The sequence below is a fragment of the Montipora foliosa genome, chromosome 4, assembly GCF_036669935.1.
Source record: "Montipora foliosa isolate CH-2021 chromosome 4, ASM3666993v2, whole genome shotgun sequence".
In the NCBI taxonomy this organism is placed as follows: Eukaryota; Metazoa; Cnidaria; class Anthozoa; order Scleractinia; family Acroporidae; genus Montipora; species Montipora foliosa.
This window is the reverse complement of record NC_090872.1, coordinates 33,435,750-33,438,247: the sequence shown is the minus strand read 5'-3', so window position 1 is coordinate 33,438,247 and position 2,498 is coordinate 33,435,750. Positions and strand designations below refer to the sequence as shown.

The 2,498-nt window shown below is 37.9% G+C and overlaps 1 protein-coding gene across 1 annotated transcript; it reads right to left on the bottom strand.

The window, feature by feature from the left end:
* Positions 1-242: 242 nt before the first annotated feature.
* LOC138001239 (uncharacterized) lies at positions 243-2,297 on the bottom strand. The gene is made up of 5 exons (XM_068847886.1): positions 2,277-2,297; positions 1,584-1,645; positions 1,288-1,331; positions 933-1,180; positions 243-581 (listed from the first exon to the last, which is right to left on the bottom strand). Exons 1-5 carry the CDS (start codon positions 2,295-2,297, stop codon positions 243-245), a joined length of 714 nt encoding a protein of 237 aa, XP_068703987.1.
* Between the last annotated feature and the right edge of the window lie 201 nt (positions 2,298-2,498).

Genomic DNA, 2,498 nt, shown 5'->3' with positions numbered 1-2,498 from the left:
TACACATGCATTGCATTCTTAAACTACATGTATTGAGTCTTTGACATCATTTTCTCCTCAATCTTGCCAGTTCCCTCAAGAAGTTAAAGTTATATGGTGGACCATTAAACAAGAAAATTCCAGTTGAAATACAGTTTAACAGGTGTCTTTTTGAAATCAAGGCTTAAAACTTGGTTTTTGGTCACAGTAGCACTTTAAGGAACATGACCACATGAATAATTCATAGATAATCTGATCTGCATCTAATTTTTTTGTAACTCCTTGTATTTTCTTCTTAAATACTGTGCTGCCTCTTTTTTCAGTTTCCCATTTTCATCAAAGTCAATATCAAAGTATATTACGCTTTCCTTTGGAATCTGGGTGGATGTCCAGCCATGCCAAGGCACCCATTTTGTCTTGTAGCCACCCTTTCGCCACTGCACAGTAAAGGAGGTATTGTCAATCTGTTGTACTTCTGCTAGATGGGGAGGCTTGTAGTTTCCATCCAGGTTGACAGCAACAATGCTAGCTGGTACTACTCCTTCATAACTATTTACCATCACTACATCTGGTTGTGGTCTTCTGTATACTCCACCATACACCTAAATGCAAAAAAACAAAATGAAGAAATCACACAACAACTTTCTTATACCCCATTCACACCAACAACTAGACATGCTAAATTAACCTGGATTAAACAAACTGAAAATCAGCCATAGAAAAATGTAACACCTCCTTTTACATGAGATTTGGGTGAGTTTGAATAAATGCTTTGACCTGTGCTAAATTTGTAGTTGACAGAAATCAGTATACATACATGATTTAAAAGAAAACACTTTGAAAGCATGACTTGTTTAACTAAACATCTTCAAAACAGTCTTGGTTAAGGTTTGGTGTGAATGGGGCATTAATTTTAATCAAGCAATTGCATCTTTTTACACCTTATGGTTTACCTCTCGTACTGGGGCAACTTGATTTCTGACCATGTTATCGACATCTACTGGAACCCCCTCAGGTTTCTGTCCCAAAAATCCTAGGCCATTGTCACCCGACTCAGGTAGTTTTTGTTTCTCCCTCAAGTTTGCTTTCCTAGCAAGTATATCTTGCAATGGCCAACTTGCTGCCCTATCTTTCTGACTCCACTTTGCATTCTCAGCTGATAGGAGAGTACTCCACTCTGTTTTGTGCTCTTCTGAAAATTCTGCAAATTAATGCATACATATCAGTAAATACTCTAAAAGAAGTTCTTCATAAAGAGACAAAATGCACAAGTGCTCCTCTCATCACATTGAAATACCGTACACATACCTGAAAAGGTTCTTGTGTCTTGCTTAACGAGGCATTCTGAAAGCCTGTAACAGAAAAATGCACTGTAAATTAACTGGCATGTAACAACATTGAGGAATTAAGGGCATGTGCTAAAGCGCGAAGCAACAAAAGCAAAACCACCAAAATGAAACGGCCAAAAAGAGTGAAACCACTGATTCTATAAAAGGTCAAATGGAATATAAACATTAATCCTTGTGTACATTATTTATCACAATGCAACAGCCAAAACAATAATTATTAAACAGAATTTTGTGCACTGCAAAGACATCTCTTACTTGTTAAACATTTGGTCAACAGCTTCATGTGTATGTCCCACCATTAAAAAATTCAGTTTCACCTGCAAAAATGAAAAGAGGGTTACATGGCTGCATGGATGGCACAGTGGTGAGTCAGAGCACTCACATCCCACCAATGTGGCCTGGGTTCGATTCCCTGACTTGGCATCATATTTATGTTGAGTTTGTTGGTTCTCTGCTCTGCACTGAGAGGTTTTTCTCCGGGTACTCCAGTTTTCCTCTCCTCAAAAACCAACATTTGATCTGATTTGCATTACAGTGTCCCCAATTAATGCTCCAGCGCTAGAACGACTAGACACTTATTTAAATTAGGGCGCGTTCGATTGAACCTGTTCCAGAATAAGAATACGTAGAGTGATGATAAAAACTGTACGTTTGGCACGCTTCGAATCAGCAAGGACAACAAAAATATGTTTAAAATAGCATTTTGGCAGTTATCTGACAATTTTAATGTGAATCTCCGTAAAAACGAAGGATTTCTAACTTATATTCCATGTATTCCTATTCTGGAATACGGTCAATCGAACGCACCCTTAAGTTGCTTTCCTTTCCTTTCCTTTAATTAATATGCATATAATTATAACTGGCTTCTACCAGTACACTAAACTCCTAAGGCAGAGAGGATCAAATTCCTTATTTGACTCAATAAATTTTCAGTGTTACTCAATTTACCTTCACAAAAATATCAAGCATAACTAGGACACCAAGGAAGTTTAGAACAAACTGGTTTTTCCCTCCAGCAATTATCCATTTGGAGGAACAGGGTGTCAGGCAAGTCCTCCCCCATGCTTTGCAACTCCAATAATAGAATATTTATGGTGAGATTTGAATCATGGGGATACTGGAATAGGTCAAAATAGCCCTTTGGTTGTCTGCCATGGTTTAACACACCAG